Source organism: Lissotriton vulgaris, chromosome 4_1 (assembly GCF_964263255.1).
Source record: "Lissotriton vulgaris chromosome 4_1, aLisVul1.2, whole genome shotgun sequence".
NCBI lineage: Eukaryota > Metazoa > Chordata > Amphibia > Caudata > Salamandridae > Lissotriton > Lissotriton vulgaris.
The window spans coordinates 38,606,479-38,622,121 of record NC_141691.1 but is presented as its reverse complement, the minus strand read 5'-3'; the positions used below and the strand labels follow the sequence as shown (position 1 = coordinate 38,622,121).

Genomic DNA, 15,643 nt, shown 5'->3' with positions numbered 1-15,643 from the left:
ATGCTGCGTTTGGTAATCTCCACATGCTGTCTCAGCGGGTGTCTGCATGCTGTATTTGGTAATCTCCACATGCTGGCTCTGCAGGTGTCTGTATGCTGCGTTTGGTAATCTCCACATGCTGGCGCTGCGGGTGTCTCCATGCTGCATTTGGTAATCTCCACATGCTGGCTCTGCGGTGTCTGTATGCTGCGATTGGTAATCTCCACATGCTGGTTTAGCGGGTGTCTGCATGCTGCGTTGGGTAATCTCCACAGGCTGGCTCTGCGGGTGTCTCCATGCTGCGTTTGGTAATCTCCACATGCTGGCTCTGCGGGTGTCTGTATGCTGCGTTTGGTAATGTCCACATGCTGGCTCAGTGGGTGTCTGCATGCTGCGTTGGTTATCTCCACATGCTGGCTCAGCGGGTGTCTCCATGCTGCGTTTGGTAATCTCCACATACTGGCTCTGCGGGTGTCTGCAAGCTGCATTTGGTAATCTCCACATGCTGCCTCTGTGGGTGTCTCCATGCTGCATTTGGTAATCTCCACATGCTGGCTCTGTGGGTGTCTGTATGCTGCGTTTGGTAATCTCCACATGCTGGCTCAGTGGGTGTCTGCATGCTGCGTTTGGTAATCTCCACATGCTGGCTCTGCGGGTGTCTGCATGCTGCGTTTGGTAATCTCCACAGGCTGGCTCTGCGGGTGTCTGCATGCTGCATTTGGTAATCTCCACATGCTGGCTCTGCGGGTGTCTCCATGCTGCGTTTGGTAATTTCCACATGCTGGCTCTGCGGGTGTCTGTATGCTGCGTTTGGTAATCTCCACATGCTGGCTCAGCGGGTGTCTGCATGCTGCGTTTGGTTATCTCCACATGCTGGCTCAGCGGGTCTCTCCATGCTGCGTTTGGTAATCTCCACATGCTGGCTCTGCGGGTGTCTGTATGCTGCGTTTGGTAATGTCCACATGCTGGCTCAGCGGGTGTCTGCATGCTGCGTTGGTTATCTCCACATGCTGGCTCCGCGGGTGTCTACATGCTGCGATTGGTAATCTCCACAGGCTGGCTCTGCAGGTGTCTGCAAGCTGCATTTGGTAATCTCCACATGCTGCCTCTGTGGGTGTCTCCATGCTGCATTTGGTAATCTCCACATGCTGGCTCTGTGGGTGTTCTGTATGCTGCGTTTGGTAATCTCCACATGCTGGCTCAGTGGGTGTCTGCATGCTGCATTTGGTAATCTCCACATGCTGGCTCTGCGGGTGTCTCCATGCTGCGTTTGGTAATCTCACATACTGGCTCTGCGGGTGTCTGCAAGCTGCATTTGGTAATCTCCACATGCTGCCTCTGTGGGTGTCTCCATGCTGCATTTGGTAATCTCCACATGCTGGCTCTGTGGGTGTCTGTATGCTGCGTTTGGTAATCTCCACATGCTGGCTCAGTGGGTGTCTGCATGCTGCGTTTGGTAATCTCCACATGCTGGCTCTGCGGGTGTCTGCATGCTGCGTTTGGTAATCTCCACAGGCTGGCTCTGCGGGTGTCTGCATGCTGCATTTGGTAATCTCCACATGCTGGCTCTGCGGGTGTCTCCATGCTGCGTTTGGTAATTTCCACATGCTGGCTCTGCGGGTGTCTGTATGCTGTGTTTGGTAATCTCCACATGCTGGCTCAGCGGGTGTCTGCATGCTGCGTTTGGTTATCTCCACATGCTGGCTCAGCGGGTGTCTGCATGCTGCGTTTGGTAATCATCACATGCTGGCTCTGCGGGTGTCTACATGCTGCGTTTGGTAATCTCCACAGGCTGGCTCTGCAGGTGTCTGCATGCTGCATTTGGTAATCTCCACATGCCTGTCTCTGCGGGTGTCTCCATGCTGCGTTTGGTAATCTCCACATGCGGACTCTGCGGGTGTCTGTATGCTGCGTTTGGTAATCTCCACATGCTGGCTCAGCGGGTGTCTGCATGCTGCGTTTGGTAATCATCACATGCTGGCTCTGCGGGTGTCTACATGCTGCGTTTGGTAATCTCCACAGGCTGGCTCTGCAGGTGTCTGCATGCTGCATTTGGTAATCTCCACATGCCTGTCTCTGCGGGTGTCTCCATGCTGCGTTTGGTAATCTCCACATGCGGGCTCTGCGGGTGTCTGTATGCTGCGTTTGGTAATCTCCACATGCTGGCTCAGCGGGTGTCTGCATGCTGCATTTGGTAATCTCCACATGATGGCTCAGCGAGTGTCTGCATGCTGCGTTTGGTAATCTCCAAATGCTGGTTCTGCGGGTGTCTCCATGCTGCGTTTGGTAAACTCCACATGCTGGCTCTGCGGGTGTCTGCAAGCTGCGATCGGTAATCTCCACATGCTGGCTCTGCGGGTGTCTGTATGCTGCCTTTGGTAATCTCCACAGGCTGGCTCTGCGGGTGTCTGCATGCTGCATTTGGTGATCTCCACATGCTGGCTCTGCGGTTGTCTTCATGCTGCATTTGGTAATCTCCACATGCTGGCTCTGCGGGTGTCTGTATGCTGCGTTTGGTAATCTCCACATGCTGGCTCAGTGGGTGTCTGCATGCTGCGTTTTGTTATCTCCACATGCTGGCTCAGCGGGTGTCTACATGCTGCGTTTGGTAATCTCCACAGGCTGGCTCTGTGGGTGTCTGCATGCTGCATTTGGTAATCTCCACATGCCTGTCACTGCGGGTGTCTATTGCTGCGTTTGGTAATCTCCACATGCTGGCTCTGCGGGTGTCTGTATGCTGCATTTGGTAATGTCCACATGCTGGCTCTGCGGGTGTCTGCATGCTGCGTTTGGTAATCTCCACAGGCCTGCTCTGCTAGTGTCTGCATGCTGCGTTTGGTAATCTCCACATGCTGGCTCAGCAGGTGTCTGCATGTTGCGTTTGGTAAACTCCACATGCTGGCTCTGCCGGTATCTCCATGCTGCGTTTGGTAATCTCCACATGCTGGCTCTGTGGGTGTCTCCATGCTGCGTTTGGTAATCTCCACATGCTGGCTCTGCCGGTGTCTCCATGCTGCGTTTGGTAATCTCCACATGCTGGCTCTGCGGGTGTCTGTATACTGCGATTGGTAATCTCCACATGCTGGCTCAGCGGGTGTCTGCATTCTGGTTTTGGTAATCTCAACATGCTGGTTCTGCGGGTGTCTGCATGCTGCATTTGGTAATCTGAAAATGCTGGCTCTGCGGGTGTTTCCATGATGGGTTTGGTAATCTCCACATGCTGGCTCTGCGTGTCTCTGCATGCTGCGTTTGGTAATCTCCACAGGCTGGCTCTGCGGGTGTCTGCATGCTGCATTTGGTAATCTCCACAGGCTGGCTCTGCGGGTGTCTGCATGCTGCGTTTGGTAATCTCCACAGGATGGCTCTGCGGGTGTCTGCATGCTGTCTTTGGTAATCTCCACATGCTGGCTCTGCGGGTGTCTGCATGCTGCGTTTGTTAATCTCCACAGGATGTCTCTGTGGGTGTCTGCATGCTGCGTTTGGTAATCTCCACATGCTGGCTCTGCGGGTGTCTGCATGCTGCGTTTGGTAATCTCCACATGCTGGCTCTGCGGGTGTCTCCATGCTGCGTTTGGTAATTTCCACATGCTGGCTCTGCGGGTGTCTGTATGCTGCGTTTGGTAATCTCCACATGCTGGCTCAGCGGGTGTCTGCATGCTGCGTTTGGTTATCTCCACATGCTGGCTCAGCGGGTGTCTGCATGCTGCGTTTGGTAATCATCACATGCTGGCTCTGCGGGTGTCTACATGCTGCGTTTGGTAATCTCCACAGGCTGGCTCTGCAGGTGTCTGCATGCTGCATTTGGTAATCTCCACAGGCCTGTCTCTGCGGGTGTCTCCATGCTGCGTTTGGTAATCTCCACATGCGGGCTCTGCGGGTGTCTGTATGCTGCGTTTGGTAATCTCCACATGCTGGCTCAGCGGGTGTCTGCATGCTGCATTTGGTAATCTCCACATGATGGCTCAGCGGGTGTCTGCATGCTGCATTTGGTAATCTCCACATGCTGGTTCAGCGGGTGTCTCCATGCTGCATTTGGTAATCTCCACATGCTGGCTCTGCAGGTGTCTCCATGCTGCGTTTGGTAATCTCCACATGCTGGCTCTGCGGGTGTTCCATGCTGCGTTTGGTAATATCCACATGCTGGCTCTGCGGGTGTCTCCATGCTGCGTTTGGTAATCTCCACATGCTGGCTCTGCGGGTGTCTCCATGCTGCGTTTGGTAATCTCCAGATGCTGGCTCTGCGGGTGTCTCCATGCTGCGTTTGGTAATCTCCACATGCTGGCTCTGCGGGTGTCTACATGCTGCGTTTGGTAATCTCCACATGCTGGCTCTGCGGGTGTCTCCATGCTGCGTTTGGTAATCTCCACATGCTGCCTCTGTGGGTGTCTCCATGCTGCGTTTGGTAATCTCCACATGCTGGCTCTGCGGGTGTCTCCATGCTGCGTTTGGTAATCTCCAGATGCTGGCTCTGCGGGTGTCTCCATGCTGCGTTTGGTAATCTCCAGATGCTGGCTCTGCGGGTGTCTCCATGCTGCGTTTGGTAATCTCCACATGCTGGCTCTGCGGGTGTCTCCATGCTGCGTTTGGTAATCTCCACATGCTGGCTCTGCGGGTGTCTCCATGCTGCGTTTGGTAATCTCCAGATGCTGGCTCTGCGGGTGTCTCCATGCTGCGTTTGGTAATCTCCACATGCTGGCTCTGCGGGTGTCTACATGCTGCGTTTGGTAATCTCCACATGCTGGTTCTGCGGGTGTCTCCATGCTGCGTTTGGTAATCTACACATGCTGCCTCTGTGGGTGTCTCCATGCTGCGTTTGGTAATCTCCACATGCTGGCTCTGTGGGTGTCTGTATGCTGCGTTTGGTAATCTCCACATGCTGGCTCTGCGGGTGTCTACATGCTGCGATTGGTAATCTCCACATGCTGGTTTAGCGGGTGTCTGCATGCTGCGTTTGGTAATCTCCACAGGCTGGCTGTGCGGGTGTCTCCATGCTGCGTTTGGTAATCTCCACATGCTGGCTCTGCGGGTGTCTGTATGCTGCGTTTGGTAATCTCCACATGCTGGTTTAGCGGCTGTCTGCATGCTGCGTTTGGTAATCTCCACATGCTGTCTCAGCGGGTGTCTGCATGCTGTGTTTGGTAATCTCCACATGCTGGCTCTGCGGGTGTCTGTATGCTGGCTCTGGTAATCTCCACATGCTGGCTCTGCAGGTGTCTCCATGCTGCATTTGGTAATCTCCACATGCTGGCTCTGCGGGTGTCTGTATGCTGCGATTGGTAATCTCCACATGCTGGTTTAGCGGGTGTCTGCATGCTGCGTTTGGTAATCTCCACAGGCTGGCTCTGCGGGTGTCTCCATGCTGCGTTTGGTAATCTCCACATGCTGGCTCTGCGGGTGTCTGTATGCCGCCTTTGGTAATCTCCACATGCTGGCTCAGCGGGTGTCTGCATGCTGCGTTGGTTATCTCCACATGCTGGCTCAGCGGGTGTCTGCATGCTGCGTTTGGTAATCTCCACATGCTGGCTCTGCGGGTGTCTACATGCTGCGATTGGTAATCTCCACAGGCTGGCTCTGTGGGTGTCTGCATGCTGCATTTGGTAAACTCCACATGCTGGCTCAGCGGGTGTCTGCATGCTGCGTTTGGTAATCTCCACATGCTGGCTCTGCAGGTGTCTGCAAGCTGCATTTGGTAATCTCCACATGCTGGCTCTGTGGGTGTCTGCATGCTGCATTTGGTAAACTCCACATGCTGGCTCAGCGGGTGTCTGCATGCTGCGTTTGGTAATCTCCACATGCTGGCTCTGCAGGTGTCTGCAAGCTGCATTTGGTAATCTCCACATGCTGCCTCTGTGGGTGTCTCCATGCTGCATTTGGTAATCTCCACATTCTGGCTCTGTGGGTGTCTGTATGCTGCATTTGGTAATCTCCACATGCTGGCTCAGTGGGTGTCTGCATGCTGCATTTGGTAATCTCCACATGCTGGCTCTGCGGGTGTCTCCATGCTGCGTTTGGTAATCTCCACATACTGGCTCTGCGGGTGTCTGCAAGCTGCATTTGGTAATCTCCACATGCTGCCTCTGTGGGTGTCTCCATGCTGCATTTGGTAATCTCCACATGCTGGCTCTGTGGGTGTCTGTATGCTGCGTTTGGTAATCTCCACATGCTGGCTCAGTGGGTGTCTGCATGCTGCGTTTGGTAATCTCCACATGCTGGCTCTGCGGGTGTCTGCATGCTGCGTTTGGTAATCTCCACAGGCTGGCTCTGCTGGTGTCTGCATGCTGCATTTGGTAATCTCCACATGCTGGCTCTGCGGGTGTCTCCATGCTGCGTTTGGTAATTTCCACATGCTGGCTCTGCGGGTGTCTGTATGCTGCGTTTGGTAATCTCCACATGCTGGCTCAGCGGGTGTCTGCATGCTGCGTTTGGTTATCTCCACATGCTGGCTCAGCGGGTGTCTGCATGCTGCGTTTGGTAATCATCACATGCTGGCTCTGCGGGTGTCTACATGCTGCGTTTGGTAATCTCCACAGGCTGGCTCTGCAGGTGTCTGCATGCTGCATTTGGTAATCTCCACATGCCTGTCTCTGCGGGTGTCTCCATGCTGCGTTTGGTAATCTCCACATGCGGGCTCTGCGGGTGTCTGTATGCTGCGTTTGGTAATCTCCACATGCTGGCTCAGCGGGTGTCTGCATGCTGCATTTGGTAATCTCCACATGATGGCTCAGCGAGTGTCTGCATGCTGCATTTGGTAATCTCCACATGCTGGTTCTGCGGGTGTCTCCATGCTGCGTTTGGTAATCTCCACATGCTGGCTCTGCGGGTGTCTGCAAGCTGCGATCGGTAATCTCCACATGCTGGCTCTGCGGGTGTCTGTATGCTGCCTTTGGTAATCTCGACAGGCTGGCTCTGCGGGTGTCTGCATGCTGCATTTGGTGATCTCCACATGCTGGCTCTGCGGTTGTCTTCATGCTGCATTTGGTAATCTCCACATGCTGGCTCTGCGGGTGTCTGTATGCTGCGTTTGGTAATCTCCACATGCTGGCTCAGTGGGTGTCTGCATGCTTCGTTTTGTTATCTCCACATGCTGGCTCAGCGGGTGTCTGCATGCTGCGTTTGGTAATTTCCACATGCTGGCTCAGTGGGTGTCTCCATGCTGCATTTGGTAATCTCCACATGCTGGCTCTGCGGGTGTCTGTATGCTGCGATTGGTAAACTCCACATGCTGGCTCTGCGGGTGTCTACATGCTGCGTTTGGTAATCTCCACATGCTGGTTCTGCGGGTGTCTCCATGCTGCGTTTGGTAATCTACACATGCTGCCTCTGTGGGTGTCTCCATGCTGCGTTTGGTAATCTCCACATGCTGGCTCTGTGGGTGTCTGTATGCTGCGTTTGGTAATCTCCACATGCTGGCTCTGCGGGTGTCTACATGCTGCGATTGGTAATCTCCACATGCTGGTTTAGCGGGTGTCTGTATGCTGCGTTTGGTAATCTCCACAGGCTGGCTCTGCGGGTGTCTCCATGCTGCGTTTGGTAATCTCCGCATGCTGGCTCTGCGGGTGTCTGTATGCTGCGTTTGGTAATCTCCACATGCTGGTTTAGCGGCTGTCTGCATGCTGCGTTTGGTAATCTCCACATGCTGTCTCAGCGGGTGTCTGCATGCTGCGTTTGGTAATCTCCACATGCTGGCTCTGCGGGTGTCTGTATGCCGCCTTTGGTAATCTCCACATGCTTTCTCAGCGGGTGTCTGCATGCTGCGTTGGTTATCTCCACATGCTGGCTCAGCGGGTGTCTGCATGCTGCGTTTGGTAATCTCCACATGCTGGCTCTGCGGGTGTCTACATGCTGCGATTGGTAATCTCCACAGGCTGGCTCTGCGGGTGTCTGCAAGCTGCATTTGGTAATCTCCACATGCTGCCTCTGTGGGTGTCTCCATGCTGCATTTGGTAATCTCCACATGCTGGCTCTGTGGGTGTCTGCATGCTGCGTTTGGTAATCTCCACATGCTGGCTCTGCAGGTGTCTGCAAGCTGCATTTGGTAATCTCCACATGCTGCCTCTGTGGGTGTCTCCATGCTGCATTTGGTAATCTCCACATTCTGGCTCTGTGGGTGTCTTAATGCTGCGTTTGGTAATCTCCACATGCTGGCTCAGTGGGTGTCTGCATGCTGCATTTGGTAATCTCCACATGCTGGCTCTGCGGGTGTCTCCATGCTGCGTTTGGTAATCTCCACATACTGGCTCTGCGGGTGTCTGCAAGCTGCATTTGGTAATCTCCACATGCTGCCTCTGTGGGTGTCTCCATGCTGCATTTGGTAATCTCCACATGCTGGATCTGTGGGTGTCTGTATGCTGCGTTTGGTAATCTCCACATGCTGGCTCAGTGGGTGTCTGCATGCTGCGTTTGGTAATCTCCACATGCTGGCTCTGCGGGTGTCTGCATGCTGCGTTTGGTAATCTCCACAGGCTGGCTCTGCTGGTGTCTGCATGCTGCATTTGGTAATCTCCACATGCTGGCTCTGCGGGTGTCTCCATGCTGCGTTTGGTAATTTCCACATGCTGGCTCTGCGGGTGTCTGTATGCTGCGTTTGGTAATCTCCACATGCTGGCTCAGCGGGTGTCTGCATGCTGCGTTTGGTTATTTCCACATGCTGGCTCAGCGGGTGTCTGCATGCTGCGTTTGGTAATCATCACATGCTGGCTCTGCGGGTGTCTACATGCTGCGTTTGGTAATCTCCACAGGCTGGCTCTGCAGGTGTCTGCATGCTGCATTTGGTAATCTCCACATGCCTGTCTCTGCGGGTGTCTCCATGCTGCGATTGGTAATCTCCACATGCGGGCTCTGCGGGTGTCTGTATGCTGCGTTTGGTAATCTCCACATGCTGGCTCAGCGGGTGTCTGCATGCTGCATTTGGTAATCTCCACATGCTGGTTCTGCGGGTGTCTCCATGCTGCGTTTGGTAATCTCCACATGCTGGCTCTGCGGGTGTCTGCAAGCTGCGATCGGTAATCTCCACATGCTGGCTCTGCGGGTGTCTGTATGCTGCCTTTGGTAATCTCGACAGGCTGGCTCTGCGGGTGTCTGCATGCTGCATTTGGTGATCTCCACATGCTGGCTCTGCGGTTGTCTTCATGCTGCATTTGGTAATCTCCACATGCTGGCTCTGTGGGTGTCTGTATGCTGCGTTTGGTAATCTCCACATGCTGGCTCCATGGGTGTCTGCATGCTTCGTTTTGTTATCTCCACATGCTGGCTCAGCCGGTGTCTGCATGCTGCGTTTGGTAATTTCCACATGCTGGCTCAGTGGGTGTCTGCATGCTGCGTTTGGTAATCTCCACATGCCTGTCTCTGCGGGTGTCTATTGCTGCGTTTGGTAAACTCCACATGCTGGCTCTGCGGGTGTCTACATGCTGCGTTTGGTAATCTCCACAGGCTGGCTCTGTGGGTGTCTGCATGCTGCATTTGGTAATCTCCACATGCCTGTCTCTGCGGGTGTCTATTGCTGCGTTTGGTAATCTCCACATGCTGGCTCTGCGGGTGTCTGTATGCTGCATTTGGTAATGTCCACATGCTGGCTCTGCGGGTGTCTGCATGCTGTGTTTGGTAATCTCCACAGGCCTGCTCTGCTAGTGTCTGCATGCTGCGTTTGGTAATCTCCACATGCTGGCTCAGCAGGTGTCTGCATGCTGTGTTTGGTCATCTCCACATGCTGTCTCTGCGGGTGTCTGCATGCTGTCTTTGGTAATCTCCACATGCCTGTCTCTGCATGCTTTCTGTGGGTGTCTGTACGCTGTCTTTGGTAATCTCCACATGCTGGCTCTGCGGGTGTCTGCATGCTGTCTTTGGTAATCTCCACATGCTGGCTCTGCGGGTGTCTGCATGCTGCGTTTGGTAATCTCCACATGCCTGTCTCTGCATGCTCTCTGTGGGTGTCTGTACGCTGTCTTTGGTAATCTCCACATGCTGGCTCTGCGGGTGTCTGCATGCTGTCTTTGGTAATCTCCACATGCTGGCTCTGCGGGTGTCTGCATGCTGCGTTTGGTAATCTCCACATGCTGGCTCTGCGGGTGTCTGTATGCTGCGTTTGGTAATCTCCACATGCTGGCTCAGTGGGTGTCTGCATGCTGCGTTTGGTAATCTCCACATGCTGGTTCTGCGGGTGTCTCCATGCTGCGTTTGGTAATCTCCACAGGCTGGCTCTGTGGGTGTCTGCATGCTGCATTTGGTAATCTCCACATGCCTGTCTCTGCGGGTGTCTATTGCTGCGTTTGGTAATCTCCACATGCTGGCTCTGCGGGTGTCTGTATGCTGCATTTGGTAATGTCCACATGCTGGCTCTGCGGGTGTCTGCATGCTGCGTTTGGTAATCTCCACAGGCCTGCTCTGCTAGTGTCTGCATGCTGCGTTTGGTAATCTCCACATGCTGGCTCAGCAGGTGTCTGCATGCTGTGTTTGGTCATATCCACATGCTGTCTCTGCGGGTGTCTGCATGCTGTCTTTGGTAATCTCCACATGCCTGTCTCGGCATGCTCTCTGTGGGTGTCTGTACGCTGTCTTTGGTAATCTCCACATGCTGGCTCTGCGGGTGTCTGCATGCTGTCTTTGGTAATCTCCACATGCTGGCTCTGCGGGTGTCTGCATGCTGCGTTTGGTAATCTCCACATGCCTGTCTCTGCATGCTCTCTGTGGGTGTCTGTACGCTGTCTTTGGTAATCTCCACATGCTGGCTCTGCGGGTGTCTGCATGCTGTCTTTGGTAATCTCCACATGCTGGCTCTGCGGGTGTCTGCATGCTGCGTTTGGTAATCTCCACATGCTGGCTCTGCGGGTGTCTGTATGCTGCGTTTGGTAATCTCCACATGCTGGCTCAGTGGGTGTCTGCATGCTGCGTTTGGTAATCTCCACATGCTGGTTCTGCGGGTGTCTCCATGCTGCGTTTGGTAATCTCCACAGGCTGGCTCTGTGGGTGTCTGCATGCTGCATTTGGTAATCTCCACATGCCTGTCTCTGCGGGTGTCTATTGCTGCGTTTGGTAATCTCCACATGCTGGCTCTGCGGGTGTCTGTATGCTGCATTTGGTAATGTCCACATGCTGGCTCTGCGGGTGTCTGCATGCTGCGTTTGGTAATCTCCACAGGCCTGCTCTGCTAGTGTCTGCATGCTGCGTTTGGTAATCTCCACATGCTGGCTCAGCAGGTGTCTGCATGCTGTGTTTGGTCATATCCACATGCTGTCTCTGCGGGTGTCTGCATGCTGTCTTTGGTAATCTCCACATGCCTGTCTCGGCATGCTCTCTGTGGGTGTCTGTACGCTGTCTTTGGTAATCTCCACATGCTGGCTCTGCGGGTGTCTGCATGCTGTCTTTGGTAATCTCCACATGCTGGCTGTGCGGGTGTCTGCATGCTGCGTTTGGTAATCTCCACATGCCTGTCTCTGCATGCTCTCTGTGGGTGTCTGTACGCTGTCTTTGGTAATCTCCACATGCTGGCTCTGCGGGTGTCTGCATGCTGTCTTTGGTTATCTCCACATGCTGGCTCTGCGGGTGTCTGCATGCTGCGTTTGGTAATCTCCACAGGATGTCTCTGCGGGTGTCTGCGTGCTATCTTTGGTAATCTCCACATGCTTGCTCTGCGGGTGTCTCCATGCTGCGTTTCGTAATCTCCACATGCTGTCTTTGCGGGTGTTTGCATGCTGTGTTTGATCATCTCCACATGCTGTCTCTGCAGGAGTCTGCATGCTGTCTTTGGTAATCTCCACATGCCTGTCTCTGCATGCTCTCTGTGGGTGTCTGTACGCTGTCTTTGGCAATCTCCACATGCTGTCTCTGCGGGTGTCTACATGCTGTGTTTGGTCATCTCCACATGCTGTCTCTGCGGGTGTCTGCATGCTGTCTTTGGTAATCTCCACATCCCTGTCTCTGCATGCTGTCTGTGGGTGTCTATACGCTGTCTTTGGTAATCTCCACATGCCTGTCTCTGCATGCTGTCTGTGGGTGTCTATACGCTGTCTTTGGTAATCTCCACATGCCTGTCTCTGCATGCTGTCTGTGAGTGTCTATACGCTGTCTTTGGTAATCTCCACATGTTGTCTCTGCATGCTCTCTGTGGGTGTCTATACGCTGTCTTTGGTAATCTCCACATTCTGTCTATGCGGGTATCTGCATGCTGTCTTTGGTAATCTCCACATGCTTTCTGTGGTGGTCTTCACATGCTGTCTCTGATGGATTCCTTGTGCTGTGTGTGGCGGTCTCCACTGGATTTGTCTACCGGTTTTCCAGTTCTCAGCATGCTGGTCTACCTATGCTGTCTCTTATGTCTTCCCAATGACATTTCAATTCAGAATTCCTGATGGCATAACATCAATCTGATATACTTCTGTAAGGCTCATCACTTTGCTTCATGCCTGTGCCATAAGGGAACCATACTACTGAAAATACATGTTTCCAGGAAACTAATTCTGTGTTCCATCCCCTAAGTACCTCGATGCTCAGGTCCAATCACCAAGTTATTATTCGTTCCATATCTTTCAACTGCAGCAGAATTCTTACTCCACACCCTGGATGCCAAGAGGTTTCTAAAATGTGATTTAAACAAGATGTTTGAGTTTTCAAGGTCCTATCAGATTTCACCTCTTGTATCCACCATCAATCTCTGTCTCCACCACTTGAGGAAGGTAGAGACCTTTCTCAATGGCACCATTTCCTGCCTCTATGCTAACTCTACCTGTGTCTTTTCAATGCCTCCATTCATGCCTCTGAGTGATCCAAGACCATGCTGTCTTCTTGATGCTTGGGACCCATCCTTTGTGTCATGCTCGCCTTGGGTTGTCTACCGTGCCCTTGCTCCACAATAACGTACCTCCCATCTTCAAGGTGCTCTACACCAGTGGTTTGTAACCCTTTGACGGCTACTGAATTATAACTTGAACCTTGAGACCACCAGTGAGTTATTGTTGAAAGCTGGGGACGCCTAGCCTCAGCAGTTTCTATGATCAAAAGAAATACACTAAAATACAAAAACAAGTATATACCAAACAAATGCTGAAAATTGAAATATTCAGTTTTCCCTTTTTCAACCCTGCATCTTTTTTTTAATATCCTTTATTGCTTTAATGTATTAATTTTAATACTATTTAATTTGGCAGCACAGTCCCAGATCCCCCGAGTAGGCCTTGCGGACCCCCGGGTGTTCTCAGACCACAGGTTTGGAGCCACAGCTCTAAACTGGTCACCAGGCACCCTATGACCGTTGCCTATTCTTCATTTGTAGCCGCACTCAAGCCAACGCTCCTGGACATGAGCTCTGAATGTGTTCTGCTCTTCAATCCTACATGTAGACAGGCTCATTCAGGTGCTGTAGTATCTCCGCACTAACTCCCTCTGTCTGGAAGTCTCTTCATCTTCTTCTACGTCATCCCCCTATGACCGTGTGTGAGTTCATCCTGATTTGATGTTCCGTCATGATTTTAATTTTGGCCATAAAACCATGTCTGTCATGTCCTTCATCCCCCAGTTACAGTAACATCTCCTCCTTTATTGTAAAACAGGAACCGCTCCAACACCAGGATTTGGAACCACTGACAAGCACCCATTCACCTTTGAAGACCCAGTGATAGGTAACGTCCTCTTACTTAGGGCACCCCATTGTTATTGTAAGGGGGTTTGTGGGGATGCTCATAGCACAAGCCCTCCATATGTTCAGAGGTTTTTTAAAGATATTCTCGCATTTTACAATACAAAGTGTAATGAAATGATACAATTAGTAAGTGTTGATATCTCAACATGCAGAGAAAACAAAAAAGGGAAAAGAATGAGTGGTGTGATGAGACAGAGTGCATTCAGGGGATCTTACGGAGAATGTAGTATACATTCAGGTGGCGATGGCATTATATATGAACGGATTACTGCCAATGTTACATTCTTATAAGCAACCAAGAGGCTGTGTGTATAGGAGAAACCTGTTCCAAGATCACACTCACAAAACATGGTGCAGCTCTTTGCCTGGACAAGGGCTAAACGTCACAATCCGTGTCTATGCTGGTCTCCAATGTGTGTGTGGCTGTCTGCCTATGCCGTATCTGCTGACCCCAGCTGTCCACCCGATCCTGCCTCCGCTAATCTAACCATGTCAATGTTGCTTGCCTACCCATTCTGCTTCTCCTAATCTACCCTTGCTGCCTCTGATGGGCTATCCATGCTCTCTCCACTAATCTACCCATGCTGTCTCCGCTAATCTACCCATGATGTCTCCACTAATCTACCAATGCTGTCTCCTCTAATCTATCCATGCTGTCTGCGCTAACCTACCAATGCTGTCTCCTCTAATCCACCCATGTCATTTCTGCTGGCCTACCCATTCTGCTTCTCCTAATCTACCCTTGCTGCCTCTGCCTCTGATGGTCTATCCGTGCTGTCTCCACTAATCTGCCCATGTTGTCTCCTCTAACCTACCCATTTTGTCTCCGCTCATCTGCCCATGCTTCCTTCGCTAGTTTACCAATGTCATTTCTGCTAGCCTACCAATTCTGCTTCCACTAATCTACCCATGCTGCCTCTAATGGTCTATTCATTCTGTCTCCCCTAATCTACCCATGGTGTCATGTAAAAGCTGGTGGAAAGGGACATTGGGGGCCGCTAGCGGGCCCTCCTTCCCCGTGGCCCTAGGAGACTGTGGGCACTAGGGGGCACATAGTGCAGGGCTATTTGTGTGGTGACCCCTTTTTGTCAGCACATGCTGCAATATGAAAAATAGGCAATGTGACCATCTCAGTGGCAGTGGAATTGTAATTCTCACTGTGTCATTGTCAAAGTTATCATAGATGGGCTTGATTTTGTGATGGAAGAAGGCACTGAGTCTGTCGCAGAGGTCCTGGAAGGGTGGGATGTCAGTAGTCTCACTGCAAGGTTGGTCAACCTCTTTGATGATGCCGAAGAGTTGATTGATGTTGTACGCGTGGTTGGAGATTCTGTCCTGGAGTGCTTTCTTCCTTGAGTATCTGATGAGTTAGTGGTAGGCAGTGGTGGCTGCTTTAACCCCTTGGGCACAGCCGTGATTTTGGAAAGGGGCGACCAATCGGTCCCCCCGAACGTATGGCAGAGTACCACGATCCCCCCGGGAAGCCATCTTGGGCGGGAGGCGAGTCACGGCTGGTATGCCCGAAGCGGCGTAGCCGGGGCGCGCCTTTTCCCGCCCTCGAGTGGGTTGGCCTAGACACTAACGCGGCTGGCCACGCCCTTGGGGCAGGCAGGGGCGGGTTTACGCCCGCCCTGAAGACGGATAAAAGGAGAAGCAAGACCAGAAGGCATCCTCTTGTTCCTGTGCTCTGAAGCTGCACCTCCTCGCTGCACGTGAGCTCGAGACGGAACGAAGAGCCAATTTTGAGCGTTGTAATCGTTCTTGTTTGTTTTTCAGATATTCTGTGGGAGAATGCCGAGGAAGGCGGGAAAGCGAATGACTACCGACCAGATGCTGCGTGTTCTCATGAAAGAAGTAACCGACCTAAAGAGGCGAATGGATAAAGGCGAGGAAGGTGGGCCGAAACGTCCTTTGGCAGGAACAGCCCCGGAAGGAAAAGTCAAGAGGCCCAGGAGGGGAGCAGCTGGGGGGGACATCCCGAGCCCCAGTGTCCCGCTCGAAGCACCCACTCCCGTGCCGGAGGAAGGGAATCCG

At 52.7% G+C, this 15,643-nt stretch overlaps 1 protein-coding gene across 2 annotated transcripts in view; it reads left to right on the top strand.

Annotated features, from left to right (window-relative positions):
• LOC147718301 (uncharacterized) overlaps nucleotides 1-15,643 on the top strand; it is a 228,901-nt gene that overhangs the window by 96,359 nt on the left and 116,899 nt on the right. For both annotated transcript variants that reach the window (XM_086918259.1, XM_086918258.1), the window contains exon 6: nucleotides 13,521-13,589. In XM_086918259.1, the coding sequence (XP_086774385.1) occupies nucleotides 13,521-13,589 (69 nt within the window). The remainder of the gene's footprint in view (nucleotides 1-13,520; nucleotides 13,590-15,643) is intronic.